The sequence below is a fragment of the Muscardinus avellanarius genome (assembly GCF_963383645.1).
Source record: "Muscardinus avellanarius genome assembly, chromosome: 4".
NCBI classification, from domain to species: domain Eukaryota; kingdom Metazoa; phylum Chordata; class Mammalia; order Rodentia; family Gliridae; genus Muscardinus; species Muscardinus avellanarius.
In genome coordinates this window covers 22889778-22913292 of record NC_137789.1, presented here as the reverse complement: position 1 = coordinate 22913292, position 23515 = coordinate 22889778, and the positions used below count along the sequence as shown (strand labels likewise).

The window sequence follows — 23515 nt, the reverse complement described above, 5'->3', positions numbered from 1 at the left end:
TATACTGACAAAGATAAACACTAGAGCATAGACGTCTTTGGGGGATTGCTGTCCATGGCTTGTCCCAAGAGGAAAGAGGGCCTGAAATGGTGATTCTGGAATAAGATGCAACAGAAACGTTGATTACCCTTAAAGGTGAAGTGCTAGAAACGGCACCTGTATACTGTCTAATCAGATTTGTCAAGAAAAGAAATTCCGAATAGAATCTTCCTACTTTAAACTTTAGTTGGATTCGGGGGAGATGAAAGAAAAGTTATTTGTTGATTTCCTCATATCTCAAAAAGACTCTGTAGATTCTGGGTTCTGGCATCTGTCCCAGAACTATTGGCAACACAAAACTAACTTGAGAATTAATTTTTTAGCTTATAGCTACTGGAACACATGAAAAATATAAAATATAGGTACAAAACTCACAGATAAGTGAGAATATAAACTCAAGTAAAATTTCCTTATGTGTATAAACCACATTTAAACTCATTCATCTATTGACAATCACCTGGGTTGGTTCCATAAGTTGGCTATTGTGAATTGTGAGCTATAAACAAGGATATGCGTGTATCACTATAGTGTTCTGACTTTAATTCTTTTGGAGAAGAAGGTAGGCGATCCAAATAGATAGTGCAGCATGTCAAACTTACTGATTGATTACACAAAAGTATACATTTGAACATTAAGTACAATCCTATTTGTTATCTAATTTTTAGTTCAAGTTGAAATCAATTACGATCTTTGTTGAAAGAGATGGCTTCAATAAATAATACATTTGTATTTTATATTATTATTATTATTATTATTATTATTATTATTATTTTGCAGGTCTGGGGATGGAACCCAGGTGTATTTGACCTCCAAACTATATCCCCTGCCCTATTTTTTTATTCTTTATTTTGAAACTGGGTCTCACTAAGTTGCGGAGGGCCACACTAAGTAGCTGAGGCTGTCCGCGAACCACGATCCTCAGGTCTCAGCCTCCCAAATGCTGGGATTACAAGCGTGCGCCACCACGCCCGGCTTACATTTGTATTTTAAACACAAATTTTCAAAAAAATCTCAGAAAATGATCATATAAAATTAACACTACATCATAACCTTTGAGATAAAGTAGCTCAGATAAAGATATCTAATGCTCTGGTGAAATCATTATATGTACACTTAGGTTAAATTGAATTATCTATCTATTCATGTTATGAAGTCATTGTTAGAAAGAACCAACGGACAGTCAAAATATGCAGACAAGAATGTGCTGCAGATGATTATCAGTTAACAACAGCTCTTTTTTGCATTTTTTAATGTTTGTGGTATTTATTAGATTTTTAAAATTTGAATGTTTTTTACTTATTCTAAAATAATGCTTATACAATACAATCTTTATATTTGAAATTTTGTAACAAAATGATCAAACCATACAAAGCCTGGATCTACATAGAGTACCAAACAAAAAGAGGCAATTAGAGTAAAAATAAAGTACACATTTAATAAAATAATGAATAATGATACTTTGGCCCCAATAGTATGAAAACTTGAAAACTTTTGAAAATGCACAGCAAATAAATCCTTTTATTTATCCATTTGGTAAGAACAAATTTTCAGTTGCATATTTCTGTATTTTAAATCTACATTGTTCTCCTATAGGGTCCATTTAAAACAGGACTTAAAACAATTTATAAATATCCAAAACCTTAACTTTTATTATTGTCTTAAAACTGCCCTCTTCAATAAAAGAAGCCAAATGTTAAAGTGTAACTCTCAACTCGACTAGAGGTAAAAATAATTAGTGTGTTAAAGTTTATGATTCAGAAGACCATCCAATTAATAAATTCTGTTCAGAAAGCTATAAAATACAAGAACACATTCCTGCTTAGTCCATAAATACAGAAATCAATACCCAGTAGTCAAGTGTAAAAGAGAAAGATTTAGAAAGTTTTAATCAAATAATTTAGGTTGCTGCGTTTTAGAAGGAAATATCTCTCTTAAAAATAATGAGATGAATGGAGAATGAGCTTCACTGGCATCTAATAAAATATACACCAGAATTTCCTTCTTGATTTTTGTGTCAAAAGCGTATGAGTTCCTGAAAAAGGGATGCAGACTTTTCTCTGCCATATTCCTTGGATGCTGCCCTTTGACATAACTGCAGTTGTCCAAGTGGATTGTCCACCAGGCAGCTGAAAATGAAGGAGGGGGGTTCAGGAGAAAGAGAAGTCCAGCCTTCCAGGAGACAAGGACCCAGCTGCCATCTGCATAGAGCCTGCTGAGGAAGGGAAGGGGAAGCAAGGGACAAAACACAGAGCAGGACTGATGCCAGTCATGGAAATAACTGCACATGAGCAATGGAGAGAGACAGAGACAGACAGACAGACAGATTGATGTGACTGTTTTTAAAGACAAAGGGCTCATATGTTCAGTCAGCAACATTATATAGCAAGATAAATGCAAAAGCAAAACAAAAGAACCAAAAGAACAGAAAAAGTACAGCTAACAAAGCCAGTCATATCCAGAGACATAAGATACAAATTAAGAGTGAGAAGAGTAGGGGTTCACCAGTGTCAATTTTACTATTACTCATAAAGCACATAAAACAAATATCATATATTTAGTTTTAAAAGCTGCTGTGGAAAAACACGCTTGACCTTGTGAGTCACTTCAACAGCAGTGGGAGATGACAGTCCCTGCTCATTCCAATCTCAGCTGCAGCAGCACCTCCATCTGTACCCAGAGCAAAAAGCTGCCGGCTTGCTCTGCTCTGACCTAGCCATGGCTCCAGAGAGATCCAGGAGGAAGGCTCAGCACCCTAAAACGATGAAAATAACTACTCCCAAAGCAACTTCAACTTCCTCAACTTCTTTCGTGAAAGAAAACGTAAGCCCTATGAACAAAGAAAGTGTTGCCCCCATAAGATGCTGGATAAAAGTGTTGAATAAAGTCTCAAGAAAGAAATGCCCAGCGGAGTGATAAAAGACAGGAGCACACAGCCTCACTCTCGCCTGCGCCTCTGTAACTCGCTTCCCGTAGGTTTCTGTGAGTCACTTGGCTTCTCTGCCCATCGATATTCTCACAAGTGAAATGAGAAGGCCGGATTAGATGATTTAAAAAATCCACTGCAATGTAATGGATTTGTTTCTGTATGTAATCTGAGTTGTTGTTGTTGTTTTCAATCAAGTCATACTAGCCTCTGCTTCCTGAAAAATGTCTGCAAGGCCCAGAGCTCTGCGGGGTCCATTCTCAGCCAAATGATAGAGCTGGCTCCAACCTGCCATGACTCACAGAAGTGCACTAATAAGCATTGCTGTAAATAACCTCTGCGTGCTAAACTCCAGATGTTGCCGATAAATATTAGCCAAGGAAACCCAGGAGGAGAAGGGGGTCATTCAAGGAGAAGCGCTCAAGTCTCACAAAGTTGATGTGTATATGGTAAGCGGTACCTGCCAGATTTGCAGTCGGGAGGAAGAAATAGGTCAGCCTCTTCAAAACAAAATAATTATGAAAGTGGACTAAACCCCATCCCCACCCATAACACACAGCCACACCAAGGACACTGGACAAATGCCATGCATCTCTAAGCTTCAAGCCCAGCAACTGAGGCCTTACAGATGCTGAGCACCCAGGGATAGATGGCAGAAGAAAGCTCGAGCCACAGGAAAGAAAATCACGGTGTTAAAAGGAGGTGGAAGCAACTAGATGCAGTCAATTAGACAGAAACACAAAATGGGCACTTCGGAGATGCGTGCTGCATGCCCCCCTATGTCTTGACATTGGTAACAACTGCTGGGACCCAGGAGAGAAGCCTTAAAATCATCAAATGGCAATTTTGTTCAGAGGTTAAAAAAAAAAAAAAAAAGGAAGAAATAAAAAACTCCAGGCATGGTGGTGCACGCCTATAATCCCAATACTTAGGAGGCTGAAATCCCAGTACCTAGGAGGCTGAGACAGCAGGAATTACAAGTTGAAAGTCAACCTCAAAAACTTAGCAGAGCTTTTATCAACTTAGTGCCACTGATTTCAAGTAATAATAATAATAATTATTATTATTATAATTATAATAATAGTAGTAAAAAGGGGATCTGGGGTTGTAGCTTGGAGTTTTTGCTCCTCAATTCAATCCCCAGCACCACATACACACACACACACACACACACACACACACACACACACACACAAAATAGACCCTCAAAATAATAAAAATCCACTGAGAGTCATGATCTATACCACTGACTTTGAAGTAGTAGTTAAGCATGTCCATTTTTGTCAGGGCTTGTGGTGGGTCTGAGATTCAGCAAGATGCCTGCCTGCCTGCTAGCTGGCCTGATAGGAATTACCACCAAAGAGCATAAGAGCATAGCACTATTCTCCGGTGCCGCTTGGGTTAATCTCCTTAGGCTAAGCTTACGCTGCAGTAACAAACATCCCTCAGAATCCAGGACATGAACAAAGTTTATTTCTTGCTTCCACAAAAGAAGCTATGAGCGAGCTCTTGGGCTGCTGTCCACCCTGTCCTCCATGCAATGACTTGTGATCAAAGTCCCTTGGGCTCTGGCACCTTAGCAACCACCACATTCCCCAAAGGAAAGAAGTCTGAACCACTGGGACACAGTTTTGCTGCCTGAGGCTGCCAGGTGAATGCAAGTAACATTTATCATGACAACAGAGCTGAAAAGAAGGCATACTCTCATTTCCCTACAGGAATCAATAAGCCTTGAAGCCACTGAACAGCATTTGCTGCTCATTATCAACAACTCGATTCTTCCCCTTTTCCCATGGGGAAATGCACCCTTGGCCTCACTGCACTAGATGCCCCAACAGTTAGCAGTAGGTAGGTGTGGTTGGGAGTGGGGTCAAAAATTGGGCAAAAACAGAGACTGGGAGGCGTTATTTCTATTTCTCTGCAATCATTCTGTGCCATCACTGTCCAAACTGTACAGAGGCGTCCTGGGCCAACTGTAGTCCAGAGAAAAGCAAAGATAATAGAGAAGAAACAGCAGCTGCAGAGATGGAAAACCGAAGGGTTACCATCTCCTGGGAAAAAGAACCGAGAAAAAATCCTCTTGGTTGGTTTCTAAACCTTTCATCACACACACACATATATACCCCAGTGGGACCCAAATAATATCAATGTCCAGTTAGCTAAGTTCCAAACAAGAAATTTAGGAGCCATCTTTACTCCCTTTGCCTCTTGGATTATACCTAATCACATCTTACCAATTCTATCTCCAAAAGAAATCTCTCCATTTCTATGAACACCATCTTGGCAGAAAACAACATCAATTACCAACATCTTTCAATGGTATAATCTACCATGGTCACATCGTAGTCTCCTTGTTTCAACTCATATGAGTTCTGCTCATATATATACACACACACATACACATACATATATACATATATATAACTTTTATTGGTATATTGTAGTCTCACATCAACTCTTGTTATTTTCTAATCAACTCTATATGTTACTCCCCTATGTAAAGCACACTTCAAAATTTCTCCATTGCACTAAGTAGAAAACTCACAGAAACCACATGATCACTCCAATATCATCTTGAGACATTTGAAAACCTGCCATGTTGGTCTTTCTATTCCCGAATAGAATGGACTCCTTCCTGCTTCAAGGTCTTTCTTTATACAGGTTGATCCAAGCCAGTGGAATACCCTTGCTTTCATTTTTTGGCATGGCTGCTCCTTCTTAAGATTTATATATTCATCGTAGAAAATACTATTTTAACCCCTCTTTTTCCTCCCCTATTCTCTATCTTAATTTTCTATCTCAGTTTCTTAGACCTCAATTTCCTTCCAAACATATATTAGAATCTGCATTTTAATACTTGTTTAAAATCGAGTTACCCAAATAGAGGGGAAATTCTATGAGGCAGAGGCCACTTTTGCCTTGCACAATATGAAATTTCTAGAGAAGAATTCTGATATATAATATTAAATGTAGAAAATGTGTACTTTTAAGGATGTGAGTTATGTTCCCTAAATGAAAGGGAGTTAACTATATCATTTATGCCATTGTCAGCAGCCTGTTCACCAAGGTTCATAAACTAAACTGCCCATAGAACACTAGCAGGAATCATGAGTGGAGAGGGCCAGACATGAGCAGAACCAAATTTTCACGTCTATAGTAACACAATTGCCAAATTATGGAACGAACTTCAGGGCCCTTCAGCAGACCATAAAGAAAATGTGGTACATACACTCAATAGAATTTTACTCACACATATAGAACAAAATTATGTCATTTTCAGGAAAATGGATGAAAATAGAGAAGATTTTGCTAAGTAAAATCGGCCAGTCTCAGAAAGTCAAGGGTCATATACTTACTTTCATAGGTGGGGGCCAGAGAGAAAACGGGAAATGAAAGGGATTTCAGAAAAATGAGAAGAGGCCAGCAGGAGAGGAAGGGTACTAGGGGAGGAAGGAAATGGTTCAAATACTGTAATGTCCACATAAGAGAGTGTCACCGGATCCCACTGACAGGCACGGGAAGGAAGGCGGGGGAGGGGCACGGAATGCAAAGGAAAATACACCAAGGGATGTGTGTACGTGTGAAGATGTCACACTGACTCTCACTATGCTGTATAATTCAATATACCAATGAAAGTATAAAATAAATAATAAGGCAGCTTCTAGACAACCCCAGCTGGCACAAATTTAGGCTTCTCATTTCCAGGTCTTTTAATTTTTCTAGAGAAGTGAAAAACTCTGGCACTTTTTAAATTTAAAAAAAAAATCTCTGGCATTTCTACAGTTGAAGGATAATTTAAACTTTAATTTTGTGTGGGCAAAGAAAACAAAACTGCAGGCAGCCAACTTAGATCCTTTAGTGTGTGTGTGTGTGTATATGTGTGTGTGTGTGTACATATACATATCTACACATACACATATATAATTTTTCAGTCCATCTTGCCAAAATGCTTCCTGGGGATAACGATGATATTAAGAATAACAGCTGTAGCAAGCTTACATAGTGCTCATCTTCCAGGTGCCTTTCTAAATACTTTCCTAACAATGACCCAATGAGGCAGATAGTATTATTCTTTTTATTGGACAGATCAAGATACTCTGACACAAAGAGACCAAGAGATTGGTCCCAGAGACTACAGCTGGTCAGAGCCCAGCGGGGTTCAGACCCCGACACACAAAAGTCTGTGTTCTTTACTATGATATTTGAAATAAATCACAATAGTGAAATCATATCTCCCGTAGAAACACTTTCTGCTGGGTATCAAATTTGAGCATTGATGTTTTTCTGTCTTCTGTTGTTCTAGTTCTGACCAGGTACTAACAACCTTTAAGAGTTTACTGCCTAATCCAGGCATGTGTAGGATTAACCCTTCTTTCTGTAGTACAACATGAGTAAAGGCATATCATACTTTCCCCAGATAACAGATTAGCTACACAATATGCAAGTCTGACATATAAGCAGACATGAATATTTAGGAGTTAGACTGCTGAATTATAGAATGATAAAAAAAAAGCGCTAAAGGTCAGCTTTGGTTTGATATTTGTCCAAAAATCTGCTATTAGTATGTGGCTCCAGCTATGGTCTTTCCAGGCCAAGTAGCCAAATGTCATTTTAACTATACTTTCAATAATCCTGAACTTGTGGACAATTAATGATCATTTCATCCCGTAGGTTAATTACAGAGCTAATTTTAACAATATCAATAACCTAAATAGTGGTGTCCACTGGTTTTATTGTTACTACATGCAAATTTCCTTTCCAATTAAAAGCAAGCATTCTGCGTATAATTTAGAGAGAGAAATTCTCTTGGTTTTATATGTTAAAACTCTAAACTGGGCATGGTGATGCACACCTGTAATCCTAATACTTGGGAGACTGAGACAGAAGGATCCCAAGTTTGAGGACATGCTCAGCAACTTAGCAAGACCCTCTATAGCATAATGAGACACTGTTTCTACAAGTAAAAATAAAAAGGGTTGGGGTTCGTAGCTTAGATGTACAATACAGTTGATTTTAACTGCTAGTACCAAAAAATAAAAAAGTCTAGTAGCCATTTGAAGACTACATGTGTACTGATTATCAGAAGTCATTCAAACAACAAATGGCTGCCTCCTTTCCATGGAGCAGACATGGTTATGAATCCTAGAGAATAGTGCCACCTAGTAATAGTAAACATACTAAGTAAGAAAGCTATATACTGTTTTCAAAAGTGATGAATGTATTGGGGGAGGATCAAGCTACAGAGTGAATAAATCAGGGACTTGGGAAAGAAACCATTTGCCTCAGGAAAAGGTTTCACTGGAGCAGAGGTTAAGCGGAGCAAAGCATGTGCCTAGGGAACAGGTACCGCAGGCAGGGAGAGGCCAGTGCAAGGCTCCAAGGTGGGCAGGTGCCTGGTTTGAACCAGGAGCAAGCTGAGCCTGCGGGAGAGCGGAGGAGCAGATGACATGAGTGACGAGCCAGGGGACAGATCACACATGGCCTGGAAGGATACTGGAAGGACTCTGGCTTTTCATTTGAGGGAAATGGGGAATGATTAGAAGATGTGGAGCAGAGGAATGACATGATCAGATTCGAACATTAACAAGCTTGTTCTGGCTTTTCAAATGAGAAGCATGTTTTACAATAAATATTGTGAAAACACTGCTTGGAAAGAAAAGAGAAAAAAAAAACAAGCAAAAATGAAAACCACTGGGGATGGCAATGAAATGAAGCTTGTTTCTGAGGATTTTTTTTAAAGCATCTTCATCAAGGAAACCCCAAAACTTGAGCTTTTGGGACTGTTTCAATGAAATAGCTTCCTGACTATCAACAGAGATGGCAAGCCCAAGAGCTCACGTCTTTATTTTAGTCACTTAGTATTGGAAAGAAAGAAAGGTTAATGACTAGGGGGAATGTCACCATTAGCACTCATACTGTGGTGGTGGAGCTTGACAGAAGTCTATGCTCCTCCACTGACCTCAGTTAAAAGGGGGCCTATTTCCAGTATCATAAAACGTAATATGAAAACCCCAGGAGCTGGTAGCTCTGAGGAATTATTACCATGACTCTATAATGCCAATTAGAAAATTCTGCCTGGTATAATTTTAATTAAGTTGTACTAAATTGGTGTTAATGTCTCAGATTTAAAATTATATGTCACTCATTTTATGATAATGATTCTCAACTTCAGCCAAATAATGATTTAATGCTAAAAGATGCTTGCAAAAATGCATATTTACTATATGTTCAGGACTCCTGTTTGTGCTGCCTAAACTTTTTGTGGATTGACTTAAAGGATTAACCCCCATTTGATGGTATTCGGAGGTTGGGCGTTTAAGAGGTAAACAGATTTAGATGAGGTCATGGGATTAACATCCTCATAAGAAGACACCTGAGCCTACCCTCTGTCTGCCATGTTACACAGCCAAGAAATGGACATCGACAAGCCAGGAAAAGGACCCTCACTGGAATAGATCAGCTGGCAATTTGCACTTAAGACTACTTCCCAACTTTCCTTTAGAACTCTTGAGAAAGAAATGTATGGTGTTAAAGTCACCAGGTCTATGGGACCCTGTTATAGTAGCTGAAGCTAAGACCATGCAGGATATGTCTGTGAACTATTCATATAGTCCTGGAGATAATGGTCCAGGTGTTTCTTGGTTCCTGGTGGTCTGATTTTCCAGTTGAAGTGAGGATTGCTGATGTAGAGAAGAAGCTGCTTTCCATTTCCTGATCAAGAAGATAGGGGAGGGCTTAGGGGAGTTGGCTAGTACTCACGCTAAAGGCCATGAACAGTGCAGGGTGAGGATGAAGGAGCCGCACCACCAAAATTTTGGCCAACCCTGGGGGGCAGCAGAGAGATCACAGGGCAAATTTGAAGGCTGGAGACTTTATCTAAAAGATGGTTGACCTTTATCTAAAGGATGGTTTAGACTTTATCTAAAAGGTGGATGCCTGTACAGACTGCGATCAGGTACATACCTGGCCTGAGGGACAATCTAGATTGCGAGGATGAAGGACACTGAAGTGGCTATGGAGGTATCCTTTGTCCACCAGGTATACGATGTGCCACTTTATCTGCCAGTGCACAAAGCATTTCCCTTATGAACAGCCGCACAGGACCCAGCAAGATTTACCTTCTGCCCACTTTCGAAAAGCTGAACTACTTTATGCAGCAAGAGAGGGGAGAACCCGGAGACAAAGAGCTTCAGTGTCACAAGAAGTGACTTGTTTATCAATCATCTAATCTTAATTCACTGCCGGTCACAGTAGCAGGCCTGGATGGTACAGCAGAGACCCAGACAGACAAGAGCACTGCTCTCAAGGAGTTTAAGTTCTAGAGGAGATACAGAAAATAAACAAGGTGATTTCAGACAGAAAGTCTATGGAGGACATCAAGCCGAATGATGTCAGAGGAACTGACTGGGGGACCAATGTAGCTGGTGGTCAGGATAGGCCTTTTGGAAATAAAATTTATGTAGGATCTAGACAAGGGAAAAGCTGCATGAAAAGTCAAGGGGAAGGACATTACAGGCAGAATGGATGACAAGTACCGTCAATGTCCAGAGAGAGTCACCTTAGTGTATGCAAGAAGCCAAAAAGTGAGTATACTCAGAGCTCAGGCAACCAGAGAACCTGATAGGAGGTGAGCAGGGTCTGGATGACTTAAGGTCTCACCAACCATGGTAAGAAGCCTAGGTTTTTAATGGAAGCACTGGAGAGGCCACCAAGGATGCTAAGCAGGCGAGGGGCATTATCTGATTCCTGACTGGTGTCAGGGGAACGGACCACAGAAAGGCGAGAGTGAGGTGGAAGCTTTATGAAAGGCCACTGGTGTGATCCAGGGAAGAGACATGGAGATGTGGGCCCCTGTGGTGGCAGCAGAGCTGGAAAGACATGAGCTTCAGAATGCCTTATGGGGAAGAATTAGTATGCATGAATTGCTGATGACTGACCCATCTACCCTGGAATAATGTGACAACCTATGTCAATTGCAACTTTAATGTAATAGTCTATTTTTTTTTCATTTTGTCATTATCGTGAGATCTTTTTACCCCTATGTATTAGTGAAATCGGGATAGCTTCAAATAAACTATTGCTTTTTTAAAATTTTATAATTACAAACTTCTGGCAACTTCTATATGACTAGATAAGATGATAACCTAAGCTATGCCATCTATATATTTATAGAAAAAAAGCAAAATATCAGGGTGTTAAAGTGATTTAAAGTACCCCTTCCTTCATCCGCATCCCTCCTTCACACATGGTTCTCAATATCACCACCCAGCATCCTTGATGAGCCATTCTGAGGCGCAGCCCAGATGATGTGGCACAGTGAAGACATGCAGTTGTGCATCCAGATGACAGACTCACCACTTAATATCTCAATAAAATACACCTCCCTCCTCAAAGTTCCTTGAATAATAGTAACATCTATCATGGAGAGCCATTCACTATCTGGCCCTTTAATAGAAAAGTTCTCAAAACCTGTTCTAAATGGTCAACTAAGTCCAAATTTTTCACAAGCTCAACAGCAACTCTAGGAGAGGACATTAGAAAAAGCAAAGCACAAAATTACTTGAAAAACAACATTAAATACAGAAATATTCATAATATTCACCATATTTATTTTCATAAAGATGTATTTGGGTGTGCATATTAGGAGACTAAATTTTATCTGCTTACAGATGATGGGTACTTGTTAAACTACTAAGGTCCTTACTAGGAACTAGTATCAGCGCTCTTGCTATAGGTGTAGGCAAAGACCTAAGCTTGCTTTTTTCTACCAGCCTCCACTGTTCACCCTCCACAGTTTCATCCTTTTCTAGGTGGCTCTGCATTACCTGCTCCTTAAGTCTTTTACTTGGCTGGTGTTATAGTTAGATATAAAATGTCCCCTAAAGAGCTCATTTGTTAATATTCAGGGTAGATATAATTGAGTCACGAGGGTTGAAATCTTAGAAGTAGATACATCCATTGTAATAGATCAACCTGGGTGGTAGCTGGTAAGGTGTGGCTACAGGACGAGGGTCCCAGAGGATGCAGCTTTGGATATTATATGTCTGGTTCCCCCTTCCCCGCTCACTCTCTTGCCTCTGGCCTCCATGATGTGAGCACAGCCCATGTGTTCTCACTTTCTCCCCTTTCTGTCACCATGCTCTGAGATTTGTGGTCCTCAGACTCACATGAACTGAACCCTATGCCTTAAGAAAATAAATCTGAGCCAGGCATGGTGGCTCATGTTTGTAATCCCAGTATTCGGGAGGCATAGACCAGAGGATTTGGGTTCACAGAGAACCTCAACTACTTAGCAAGGCCCTTAGCAATTCAGTGAGATCCTGTTTCAAAAAATGAAAAGATTAAAAAAAGGACTGGGGGTGTAGCTCAGAGGTAGAATGCCCCTGGGTTCCATCCCTAGTACCACAAAAAAAAAAAAAAAAGAAATCTTCTTTTCTGTAAATTACATTGTCAATCTTGAGATTATAGCAACAAGAATGCTGGTGGATACAGCTGGGTTGTCCAGGGCTCCAAGGTTCCTTTAGGCTTTTTCCAGCGTCTTCTTGTCATAGGCTGGGAACTTCCCCATCAAAACCATAAAATGAGCTCGATGCTGTCATGAGTGCCCTGTCTTTGAATTGAACATTTGTCTTCATCCAGATGCATGCGATTCTAAAATAGCTCAATCAATTCTGACTCTTAAGACTCTTTTTGACTACTGCCATGGTAGAAAAGGTTACATATGGGTCATCAGAGTTTGACTGGAAAATAACATTTGGGCAGACTGCTAACAGACAAGCCACCTCTAGAACTCAAGCACCCCCTTTCTTTTCCCCCAGAAGTCTATCTGTGATGGGTCAAAACTGTCTATGAAACTCAAACTTGGCCCTGTGATCCACCCACTGTCAGGGTCTTCACCTTCCTTGAATATGAGCCTTCATGTTGTATACTATAATCTTCACCAGAAAAGTAGCATTAACCAAAGTTCCATACACATGTTTCCTATAGCTTTGTTGGTACAAAAGAGCAGAAAACATTGATCATGTGTCAGAAGAACTGTCTTGGGGTAAAATATGCTTCAAGATCTGGAGAAGCCATTTAACGTGAGTCTTAGCTCCTTACCTGTAAAATAAATGAGATGGTTAGATGCTCCCAAGCTATTCTTCTTTGTTGATTGTATAATGAATCTAAAGCTTAAATCTACCCTTTTTATTATTGCACTTTTCAGAGCTTAACACTTTAGTAGTGAATGCTTACATCTACAAGAGTGAGTTTACTACCGTTTCTTCTGAGATCTGTCCAAGCACCTAGTGTAGAGATACTGGAGCCTAGAAACTCACACAGCATGAAGTCACCCTTGCTCACCCCGCTTGGTCTGACCCTTATAACAATTCTTAGAGTGTGCGCTCATTAGGTTTCTCATGCATTATGTCTTTTCCTATCATTGGTGACATTATATTGGGTTGGCAGCTCTGTTTGGAGACACTCTTGTTCCTTGGAGCCAAGAGATACAGATCGCCAAGAATGAGATCATTCTATCCCCAAACTGCACAGACCTTCTCAAGAGGCAGCTGAGCGATGTAATTTGATCAAGGTTAAGTGCAATTCACTCTTCATCTTTTAACCTGAGTCTAAATTCTTTTAGCTTTCTGTTCTAATCCCAGATTAATGGCTCCTGCTCATTGTTACAAATGTCCACCAGTTGCCCTCCAGTCAAATCCCATTTATCTGCCTATGGCTTATCCAAAACACCAGGCTCTTGCCTTCTCCTGCCTCCAGCACCAAGTTCCAGGCGAGCTCCTTTAACTCTGTGCCAAAGAAATACAAACGAAATCTAATATTAGCCTAATGAGAAAAGCCTATCTGCCGCCAAAGATTCACATAATGCATCCCAAAGCCAAGTGCAGGCAATTATTCACTGTTTGGATGCTGGCATTGTTTCCCCCTTATATAATACCACAATCAAGATTTGCTGTGCATCTCTCTGAGGAGGAACAACACACGCAGTGTTTTAACCTCTTCTTTTGTAGAGTTGGCCAGATTCTCAGTGTAACAGCCTATGTTTTCTTTTTGCATAAATAGATCATTTGTTCATTTATTGGTAGGGGAATAAACCTTTGAATTTCAAGCCATTAGGCTTAGATTTGAGTCCCATCTTCCTCCAGCTAGCCAAAAGGTAAGTATTGGTGAGTCATTTAAATTCTTGGGTTTCTCACCTGTAAAATGTGGATGCAGATTTAGTAAATGGAAAGTAAGGGGAAGATATACAAATGTGAGGGACACTCAAAGAATTCTGACTCCTGAAATTAATATCATGGCAGGAAAAATCAAAGATCATTAGCTTTATAAAACCTTTATTTGAAAAGCATAAACATACAGCAAGGTGAAGTTTCCTGGTTAGCACTTAGAAAATCAATTGTAGAAACTGAGAGTTTCGAATTTCCTAGTGCTGTGTTTAAGCCACTTGGAATGGTGCATTCCAGAATTCCAAGAGGAGGAAGAGCCAGAATGCTATCTACTGATGGGTTCGTGTTATTCCATAGCCAGGGTTGCCATGGAAACTCAAATTCCAATTCCAACCATCAGTGCACTTAGAAATACCACTTTCAAAACAGACTCAATTATGTTGACACATTTTTTATGACTGAAGCATATGCCCAACCAGGCCCGAGGACAAGGGTCAGAGAGAATGTGAACACATTTCCATTTTTCATATTATTGCAACACCCAAAGAATTCCAATGATTTCCCCAGATTAGAGTATACTATCCAACAGAACCTTCTGCCATGACAGTCATGATTCATGTCCACTCTGCCCAAATCATGTAGCCCTAGATGTATGTAGTATTTGAACACTTAAAATGTGGCTGGCATGATCACTTAAATGAGTTTTTTCATCCTGTTCAATTTTAATACATTTAAATAGCCACATGTGGCCAGTGCATACTGGACTGGACAATCCCAACAAAAAGTAAATTCATATTCTTTACACCAGCATACAGATCCCATGAAGCCTGAACCCAACCAAGTAAGCCGGCCACGATTTCCACAACACAACCCTGATTGCAAGAAACTGATGTTGAACACACCTGAGGATCTCTGCGGCCCCATCTGGATCATGGTGCCTAGGTGTCATTGCTAAGAGTGCCTTGTATTCTTAGTGCTGCACATTAGAATTTTACCCATACTCCACAGCACAGGTCAAGTTCTAACTGTGCTAGAAATCTGGTCCAGAGTGCTGAGTAAAGAGCTGGGTATGTCTGGGAAGGACCTGGGTTGTTTCCTAGGAAATAGCTATGTGGAACTATACCTGGTCTTCAGGAGATATGACTTTTTGAGCCAGCATAACTAGGATGGTGGAAAGAAGCCGTGTCTTCTCTTTGTCAGACACACACCCTCACTTCAAATCTCATCTGTAGCAGCTGTGTGTGATCCTATGTGAGTGAGGGGCAAGTTAAACTGTGCCGCTGGGTAACTTCTGGCCTCCCTGTGAGATAAAAATGCTGTGCCTACTATATTTCTTGCCTTATACCCTCTGTTAAAGCTAAATAAACATAGTTCTGGCTGCTTGAACTTGTACCCATAGCTGCTGGCATGGCGTGATTATTCTCTGTATGGATTTCTAAGCACTTGTGGCGTCTAAGACTTAGGTTGGTAAACATCTTCTGAGTAGCTGCATTTCAACTGTACTTTGTTCAACTAGACTGAAGGCTGCCTAGTAATAAATATTAAGAGAGCTAGGTAACCTTTTGGTTTCCTTTTGGTATATAAGAGTTGAAGCCAACTTGTGATACAGGGAAGCTCGTTCTGGAATTAGGGTTCTGAGTTTTAGGGGAAATTGGGACCAATGGTTCCAAAATCACTCTCTAAGATACAGAAGTAAAACATAATTAATTCTTAGCTGGGCATAATGGCATCTGCCTGTAATCTCAGTACTTGGAAAGTTGAGACAAGAGAATCAGCTACTTAGTGAAGCTCTCAGCAACTTAGTGAGACCCTGTTTCCAAATAAAAGAGAATCACAGGTTCAAGACCAGCCTTAGCAACTTAGTGAGACCCTTGGTAACTTGGTGAAACCCTGTTTCAAAATTAAAAATTAAAATAAAAAGTGGCTGGGGTATAGCTCAGAAGTAAAATGGCCTTGGATTCCATTCCCAATACCACACACAAAAAAAAAAGGAGGAAGAGGAGAAATTCTCACACAATAGATATAAATATTTGTCTTTATGTTTATGTATGTGTATGTAGGTATGTGTGTGCATGTGTGTGTATTAAATTATGAAAGCAATACAGATTCTCAAGGTCAATAGGGTAGATTAAGCACATACTACGATCCCCACTCAGGTTCTTGTATGGCCAAATCCACAGCATGGAACTGGTAGCAGGATTTCTAGGTAAGTTCTGCAAAGTATACTGAGGATGGGGGATGGGACTGTTGATTTGCATAATCAAATGCCAACAGAATGGCAAAATGAAACACTAATTTAACAACTGGTCAGTGCTACTTCATCCCTGGGTTCATGCAAAGGTACCTCATCAGATGGCCACCACAATCTAAGGCACAGGTGGGCCACAGGGAGGCGAAAAGACTCTGTAACTCACTCCTCTGGCCAACACACCTGCCAGCAAGACTGAGGCTACGTGGGGAAAGTCAGCACCTGAATAGGTAGACACTAACCCAAACCCGGAGCTGTCACAACTGGACTACTAAAGTCAACAGGGGCGATCAGAAAAGGCTTCTAAAGTAGATATCATTAGAAGAACGTCTCTCTTTTAAAAATTAAAACAAGCCAGGCGTGGTGGCGCATGCCTGCAATCCCTGCGCTTGGGAGGCTGAGACAGGAGGATCGCACAGGTTCGAAGCCAGCCTCAGCTACTTAGTGAAGCTCTCAGCAACTTAGTGAGACCCTGTGTCCAAATAAAATAGAAAATAGGTCTGGGAGGATAGCCCTGGAGGTAGAAAGCCTCTGGGTTCCACACCCAGTACCACCCCCCCAAAAAAAAAAATTAAAACAAAAAAAATGCAAAGAGTGAATGTTTCCCCTATAACCTCAAATCCAGATATAGACTATTGCTCAGAGTGTATAAAAAAAAAACTCCCAGACTCAGGGATGCCTGTACAAAGAAAAAATATTTTTATATAAACAGAAACATACAAAACATACTGCAGAAACCTACCCTCCGGCTCCCTTCCCCACTTGTCTATCACACACATTTTCTCACATAAATATACATAAATAGGTCTCCTGCATTCTTATAAAGGAAGAGCTATATTCCATGCATGGATATAAGATATTTCTTTAGCCAGAGTCCTACAAATGGACACTTGAGCTATTTTCAATGTTCTGATGTTATAAACAATGCTTTACTCTCCATTCCCCTGTAGCTGTCTTTGTACATCTACATGATTATTTCCTTCAGACAAGTATCTAGAGAGGAAATTACTGGTACCCCAAATTACACACACTTAAAAATGTTAATAATTATTATTCATATTGCCCCCCAGAAAAACTGTACAAGTTTGTATTACGGAGTGGCTTTAAATGCATGTATTTCTATCCAAAGGATTGTTTGCTTTTGTTTTAGGTATGTTTAGAGCAAGTCAAGTTACCAGAGATTGAATTATATACCCAACAGAAAATGACTCATAATTCCACTAGCCTTCTACATGCAACAGAAGAGAAAACATAAATGTGTTTGCGATGCACTAAACAATTTCACACTGTCTGAGGAGCAGGAACTGCAGAGTAATCACCCAGGGGTACTTCTAACTCAGTCTCTCCTAGCAACAGTTTTTGCCATTTAGTCCTCCATAAAAAAATACACAAATACTTTGGGTAAACTTTATTAGTTTCTAGTCTGTTCACCCCTAATTATGATATCAATGTTAAAACCCCCAAATCTCCTTTTGACTCTATTTATTAGAGGTTTTTGTTGTCGATGATTTGGACAAACTCAAGTCTGGTATTTAATATATATCTGTTCCTTAAGAAAAGCTTATTATCAGCTTCTACATTATCAACAAAACATGTTAGCATCAAAGCAAAGAACTAGGATACAAAAATTCCAGATTTTCTATAAAATCACATATTCAAAGTAATTCCTGCCCGGCGTGGTTGCACACGCTTGTAATCCCCACGCTTAGGAGGTGGAGACAGGAGGATCACGCTGGTTCGAAGCCAGCCTCGCTGGCTTAAGAGACCCTGTTTCCAAATAAAAAGTATAGAAATAGGTCTGGGAGTGTAGCCTAGAGGTAGAAAGGTTTCCAGGAACCCCCCCACCCCCACCCCCACACAAAAAGTAATTCCTAAATAATCAAACAGTATCAGCTCTAATTCAAACTTTTTATATTACCAATTTTTGGCAAATGAAGGATAATCTTTGCTTAAAGTTGAATCAAAATCAGAAAAATATAAGTGACTTACTTGTTTCCTTTTCTTTATACTTTGATTCTTAATATTTTAAGCATCATTTTGAAAAGAGCCTACACACAAAAATAAAAGCTGTATTTATCTTCCCAATAAAAGAAGACTCTGAGGAAATTTTTTTCCTAGCACTTTGAGAATGCCTGTGTGGCACCAGAGTTTGGATGTCAGAACAGGGATCATTTACTTTCAACTCTACTCACAAGTCAAACTTCAGTGATCATTAACCAATTTCCTATGAGGTGTGATTTCTCTGAACTAAAATGTCTAGTGCAAAGTACCTGCAATGTTTTCCCTGCTAATAGTTTCCCACTTCTTAACACACACACACACACACACACACACACACACACACACACACACACACGTACTCAATTGATGACATCAGTTTTTAATTACCTAAGCTTTCAAAGGGAAGCAGTAATGGTGATTTTTCAAAATTATAAAGCCAAAAATAAAAATCAGATTTTAATTGTATATTAGCAAAGTGACCTTCCAAGTTAATATTTTTCTTGGATGTTTATATTTGTTTTCCAATGTTTCCATATATTTATTCATTCAACATGAAAGGAAATTCTTGTGCAGGGAATACACAAAGGTAGAGACCCAATGTCATATGAAGATAGTTCTCTCAACTTCCAACAGAAAAGCTAAAGTGAACATCTTCAACACTGTGAATTAATATATCTTCACTTACTTCAGACAGAAACCCATTCAGTACTACTTCTAACATAGAAGCCCTTGCAAGAGGTTGCTTTCACCAAAAAGTCACCTACCCTCAATACCCCACATTTTGGTATAAATTTACCAATACTTATTTTGTCAGTTTTATGGTACCTATAATTACACTGAAGACTAAAAAGAACTATGTATCCTACAGCAAAAAAGATCCATTTCATCTTCATTAATTGAGGTCCTGTTGATTTTGTCTACCAATGGTTACAAGGACATAAGCCAATACATGAAGGGTACTTCAAAAAACAGGCATGGTGGTGCATGCCGTATCCCAGAACTTGGGAGACTGAGACAGGAGGATTGCAGGCTCAAGGATGGCCTCAGCAATGTAAGGAGACTCTTAGCAACCTAGTGAGACCTCTTTTCAAAATAAGAAATAAAATAGGACTTAGGGTATAGCTCAGAGGCTAAATGCCCCTGGGTTCAATCCCCAGTACCACAAAAATACTTAAAATAGTACCTGCAATTAATGTGTATATTTCAGAAAATGTCAGTTATTATAATAAACACTATTTGTCAGTAAAAACTCCTTATACGCAGATTTTTTATAAGAATGTTCTCAGAAGCACATACTCATCTTTTCTGCTCTACTGGATGAGGGAAGCAGATTTTATGATTCCTATTCTATTGATGAAGACTCTGAGACTCAAGAGAGTTAATGGTTAATGACATATCAGGAAATGTGGGCTCTGATCTTGGCAGTAAATCTTTTGGCTAGAAGCCCAAGATATTCTTCTTTAAAACCCAGAGCTCAAGCCAGGCATGGTGGGGCACACTTGTAATCCCCGCGCTTGGGAGGCAGAGACAGGAGGATCGCGCTGGCTTAAAAGACTCTGTTTCCAAATAAAATATAAAATAGGTCTGGGATTGTAACCCAGAGATAGAAGGGTTTCCAGGAACCCTAGTACCACCAAAACAAAACAAAACAAAACAAAACAAAAAACCCAGAGCTCAGAGCCTTACACTACTAGTCTAGCAACCAATGTGTTTCAACTTCATCCAAAGGGAAGGCAGTCAATATTTTTCATTTATTACTATGTATTGTCAAGATGCAGTGTTTATTTAACAAAGATGCAGTAGTGAAAAGTGAATGCACTATTAGTTCTTCTCTGTGGTGAAACACAATTAGCAAAGCTCCAGGCTAGATTCCTCTAAGTTAGCTGGTGTATTACCTACCTTAGCTGCCTCAGTTTCTCCCTGAAGTCGCTTGGGAGTTCCTTTTAGATCAGGCACCTTCTGGAAATTTTTATTTTTAATGGATTGAGAATCCACCCCTTCACCTTCAATTTGCAGCTTAATACCTTCTGCCCGGGCAGGGCGATCAAGACCCCGTGGACTCAAACCGCAGTGGAGAGCTAGGAAAGACAAACAAATGAAACTCAGAAAACAAATCATTGAGAGAAAGTATCCATGTCAGGAAATATTTCGTCAGGCCTAGGTGGGGGGAAACCAGACGACTGGGAGTTAAGAGGCAGAATGGTATATGGAAACACCATAGTGAGGAGGGAGGAGGGAACCCAGGCAACTCTGAGCCTAGAAATCAGGAAGACTGAAGTGCAAATCCGGAAACTTTCAGCTCCACGTTTTGTGACAAGGAGCAAGTCACTAATCCCACATTTCAGCGGAGAATACCAAACCAGGCAGAGTTGTCACCACCCCTTCCACATTCAGGTAGTTCACTCCTACAGTTTAACTTACAGCTCTGCTTCCATCTGGAAAACACTCATCACCTGTCCCGTTTTGAATCTTTCTATTCTTCAAACATCTACTCCATTTCACTCCCTTCCATTCATCCAACCAACCATTACTGAGCATTTACTATGGGCCCTGGAAACATGGGCCTACCCTACCTTCAAACAACTCACAAGCTAAGAAGACGCCAACAAAAGAAGTAGTGATGTTAAGACAGTTATCACAGCCATAGGGAAAAGAGGAAAAGAACCAAGTAGAGAGATCAGGGGAGTCAGGCAGAGTGGCTTCCAAATCTTTATCTTATTCTCCCCACATTTCTTAACATAAATACCCTCACGTACAAAACAAAAGGCTCATTACCTGGGATATTTATCCATTCAGCAAGTATTAAACCCCTCCTGTGTACTCAGTATTATCAAAGAAATAGAAATGAATGTTTTAAGAGCTACATGATCCACCTACCTGGTCTCCATGAACACCACGCACATATGTGTATGTGGCAGGGATGTGTGTTTTGAGGTCTTGGATAGACTTGGATAGAGAGGTAAAATATTTTACCTCTCTATGACTGCAACCCTTCAGAAATATGATTTCCCATCCTCATCTCCTTCCCTTTGGTCTATGATGTGCTGGTAATCTCATTCTACCCCAAAGCCTTAGCTCCCTCCTTTCTTCCTCTCCAGTCAGCTTCTGCCATTCTAAAACCTGGTCCTTCGCTGGACACTTCATGCAGGGTGTTACTTTCTTTTCCTGGCTTTTGAAGAATATTTTACAGGGAAGGTTTTCTTGAGGGAAGGCTTCCTGGAAGATGTAAGATGCTTTCTTCCCATTCTTCACTTTCGTCTTATGAGGTACCATCAGTTTCTATGGCATTTGATATGATCAACATACTGGTGCCCCTTGAATTTTAAGTCCAGTCCAGATGAACCTCTTTTATGAGTGGTGGATACAAGTAAAACTATTGTTGAGCACCTTGATTTCAATGCACATCAAATGCCAAGACTTGAAAACGAAACATCTAAGTTTTCCTACATTTTTTTTTTTGTTGCCTTCTCCAGTCTTCCCCAGTTGCTCACACAGGAATGAGATCTATCCTTAGCATCACTGACCCCCTGAGTTACCACAACCCTTCCACCTATCACCAAACCCTGGAGCTCTGCACCCAAGCATTGTTCAAACCCATCCATCCATCGCACCAGCTGCACCGCCAGCACCTTGGTCCAAGGTACCCACAACTCATGCCCAGGCTGTTCAACTAACCCAACTGCTCTCTTTTTCTTTAAGACTCATTAAAAGAGTGTGTGTGTGTGTGTGTGTGTGTGTGTGTGTGTGTGTGTGTGTGTGAATGTGAGAGAGAGGGGAGGAGGAAGGGAGGGTGAGGGTGAGGGTGAGAGAGAGAGAAGAGAGAGACTGACTCCTTGGCTTAAAACTTTCTTATAGCCCGGTTTCACACTTAATTTGAAAATCTTTAACATGGCCAACAAGGTCTCCCATGATCTGTTACCTTCCAACTTCATCTCGTACCCTGCTGTCGCTCACTCGCTACACTCTGACCACATGCTTCCTTTACTTTTCACAAAGTTACTTCCACCTCCTGGACTTTCTACATGTTTTGTTTTGTTTGCCTGAAATGTTCTTCCCTACTTTTCACCTGACTCCTACTCATCATTTGGCTCCCATGCAACATCTTCAAACATGTCTTCTCTTTATCCCTTTTCTAATTCCTACTCTTGTACTTTTCCATGTTAGATCATGTGCCTTGAATAGTAAATAACAAATAATCTTAAAAAAATGCCAAATGAATATGATATAAAAATAGGACTATACAAAGGTTCTTATGCGTGAGATCTTTTTTTTTTTTTTTTTGGTGGTACTGGGGTTCCCGGAAGCCCTTCTACCTCCGGGCTACACTCCCAGACCTATTTTTACGTTTTTATTTGGAAACAGGGTCTCCTAAGCCAGCACGTGCGGCTGGCTTCGAACCTGCGTGATCCTCCTGTCTCTGCCTCCCAAGCGCGGGGATTACAAGCGTGCGCCACCACGCCCGGCATGAGATCTTATTTCTACCATGAAGACATTCTGGTTAATTTCTCTTTACCCAGTCTCTAAGCTTCTCAAAGTCAAGGACAAGCCTATTTGGAGGCACATAATTAGCATTCAACATGTATCAGTTTATGTGTCCTCCTTCAGGCTTTATCTGCATCTCAAATAATCTTCATGAAATACTCTGAGACAAATTATATTCATTCCTCAGAGGAGGGAATTGGGATATAAGGGGGTTATTGTCATAAAAGTTGACACAGGTGTCTTTGAAGGGTCATAAAGATCAGGGATCATTTAGGATGATTCTGATTTCCAATTAGAGATGATCAAATTTAAGCTAGATTAGGTGGAAAGGAAATTTACTAGCTTTCATATTAGGAAGTCTAGTCATAATACAAATTTATAGTTAGTTGATTTTGCAGCTTAACAGTGTGATGAATAACGTTTTTTTCTTTCCATTTCTCCATGGTGCTATCCAGAGCATCACTTTTATCTTAAACCGGGAGGCCCTTGCAGCACCCAGAGCTATAAGCTTTTGGCTTTTATATTGAGGTAGAGAAAGCCTGGTGACCATGGTTCTCTTTCCTTCAAACTTTCCTCCTTTTTCATTAGCCAAGAGTGAATCACATGTCCATTACTGAACTAAAACCGTGGTAGTGAAGACAGTATTACTTAAAGCAA

At 40.1% G+C, this 23515-nt stretch overlaps 1 protein-coding gene across 1 annotated transcript in view; it reads right to left on the bottom strand.

The window, feature by feature from the left end:
* The window catches only part of SAMD12 (sterile alpha motif domain containing 12), a gene marked incomplete at both ends in the record, with an annotated part of 194099 nt that extends 171791 nt beyond the window's left edge, over positions 1-22308 (bottom strand). Inside the window, 2 exons of the mRNA XM_080694739.1 lie at positions 20276-20454; positions 22296-22308. Of these exons, the coding sequence (XP_080550865.1) occupies positions 20276-20454; positions 22296-22308 (192 nt within the window). The remainder of the gene's footprint in view (positions 1-20275; positions 20455-22295) is intronic.
* Positions 22309-23515: the final 1207 nt, after the last annotated feature.